Source organism: Penaeus vannamei, chromosome 4, assembly GCF_042767895.1.
Source record: "Penaeus vannamei isolate JL-2024 chromosome 4, ASM4276789v1, whole genome shotgun sequence".
NCBI lineage: Eukaryota > Metazoa > Arthropoda > Malacostraca > Decapoda > Penaeidae > Penaeus > Penaeus vannamei.
Window position 1 is genome coordinate 28,852,694 of NC_091552.1, and position 2,500 is coordinate 28,855,193.

General features: G+C 39.0%; 1 protein-coding gene across 1 annotated transcript in view; it reads right to left on the minus strand.

Annotated features, from left to right (window-relative positions):
* ss (spineless) overlaps positions 1 to 2,500 on the minus strand; it is a 234,923-nt gene that overhangs the window by 134,858 nt on the left and 97,565 nt on the right. The window contains exon 2 of the mRNA XM_070120898.1: positions 1,486 to 1,676. Within this exon, the coding sequence (XP_069976999.1) occupies positions 1,486 to 1,676 (191 nt within the window). The remainder of the gene's footprint in view (positions 1 to 1,485; positions 1,677 to 2,500) is intronic.

Sequence of the window (2,500 nt, forward strand, 5' to 3'; positions counted from 1 at the left end):
ACCTTAACTTTCTTTTTCTTAAGATATAGAATGGGGACTATAAGGGAATGAAGAAGAGATAATATATATAGAATGCCAGATACTCCCCGAATTACCATGTGTCTAAGAGGAATAACAAAAGAGATAAAGAGAATTGGAACCTATAAGAGAGGCCACATAAAATGGCGGGCTCCCTGGCACTTATACATTACATTAGCCCGCGTTGAAGGAAAGGGCCATAGTCGAGTCTCCATAATTTTTTGTAATTACATTTTAAGTTAGATAAAGATAAAGACCGACAGCCTAACAGTGACGTAATGTATTTTGTTACTTAATGGAACAACCTAATATGAAATGTAACCATCATGGCTGTGTAACGTTATAATTTATCCTTTAATGTAACCATACAACGTAGCCTATTGTAGTCATATTGGAGGTCTGCTTCAAACGTAGATCAAGTGCCTTACGATGACATAAGGTCATTTGGAACTGAAGATAACGACTGACTACATCATGAGCATAGTAATGGGTATGCGTGTACATTATAACTTGTACTTAGACAGGTTATAAATTTCAGGAGTGTAACAGAAACATTCCAAAGTGTAACACTTTCATGGAAGGTATTATTATCATTTTTTCCTTCAGTTATCTCGCTTGAATTTTTAATGGTAATATGCCCTGGGCTTTTAAGTGTTAGTATAACGTCGCTATAATATCTGAAATTAAACGGTAAGTTAGGCTGGTAATATAATAAAAGGTATTGCTCTTGCTTCGTCATTGTCTACCGGCGAAGGGTGCTTCAGGACATCCACTGAAAGCTGAATTACCTCTTCGGGAAGGGAACAATAAGGAAAAAAACACCATCTTTATGCTCTTAAAAACAATACATTTTGTTCTAGAATACATCACTTATCCTTTGGTATTGTAACCCTAGAGTTGAATTCTCCCTTTGCTTTGAAATTCCTGCCTCATAAAACAACATGACTTACCTAAAAAGTAGCTCGAATAATGAAGCCTTTTTCTTACAATAAACTACTTTAATGTAATAGCAAGGCTTTTCTTTCTAGTCATGTGACATGTTTTTTCTACACTGATTTTTTTCTATAGTAATGAAGGTCTTTCCTCATCTTCTGCCCACAATAATGTAATTTATGCTTTTCTTTTTGTACTAGTGATACATTTTCCAGACAAGAACGTAGTACACACTTGCTTTCTAATGCTGAACTCGATGCGTCGGTGTTAGATGGAGAGGGACGCCGTCTAGCACCGACACCGGCCCTCCCTCCTAACACAAACAAACACCTTTTTTATACGAACAATAAACAAAATATCCCTTCAGCATAATAAGGGGTGTTAAGCTTGTATAAGAATTCAAGCCTAACAGCCCATATTATGCTGAAACTACCACTAGACGCCTTCCTTTCTAACACAACCCAACACCTCATTATGCTAGCACATCACCCCTCCTTTGAACGCAATGCTCACAATACAGAACGCATTACTCACTTTGAAAGTAGCTCTTCGTCCGCAGATACGACACGGAGAGGCGAAGGATGGATAGTCTGTCGAGCTTTGACAGTATATTTTGTTCGAAAGGCAAGAGGCTGGCGAGGGTGTCGAGTTCAGCGTTTAGCCTCTCTCTGTGCCGTTTCGAGGGGTTGCTTTTCGTCTGTCCGTCTTTGGGCTGTGGCTTTATACTGTGGGGAGAGAGAAGGGGACACGGGTTAGAGAACTGGCACTGGGTAATTGGAGAGAGAGAGAGAGAAAAAGGGAGAGGGAGAGGAAGAGAGTGAGTGAGTGAGTGAGTGAGAGAGAGAGAGAGAGAGAGAGAGAGAGAGAGAGAGAGAGAGAGAGAGAGAGAGAGAGAGAGAGAGAGAGAGAGAGAGAGAGAGAGAGAGAGAGAGAGAGAGAGGAAGAAAGACAGATATATAGGCATGCATAAAAAAGAGAGAGCATATGAAAGAGAGTCAGACAATGTGCGTGATTAGAATTATTATGTGGAGAGAGAGAGACAGAAACGTGGTTAGAGAACTGGCATTGGATGATTAGATAATTTGTGATTGGAATCATACTGTAGGGATAGAGAGAGGGAAACGGAGTTAGAGAATGGATATTAGGTAATTAGATTATTTATTAGAATTATTCTATGGAGAGAGAGAGGAACACGGGGTTAGAGAACTGGCATTGGTTAATTAGATAATTTGTGATTAGAATTATTATAAGGGGAGAGACAGAGGCACTCGGGAGTTTGAGAACTGGCATTAGATAAACTGAATGCGGTATTCAGATTATGATTAAAATTCTGCTGTTGGGGAGAAACAGAGGGATTTGATGACTCAGTATTAGATAATGAGATAATTTATGCTTAACATTATGATATTAAGGAAAGATAGGGAGTTAGACCTAAATGACCGACAGATAGATAGATAACCGGATAATATGTGATTGATAATTTGCAAAGTATATGGGAGATAGAGATCTGGAATGAGAAGAGACAGTGGGTACAGGGTTAGATATGCAT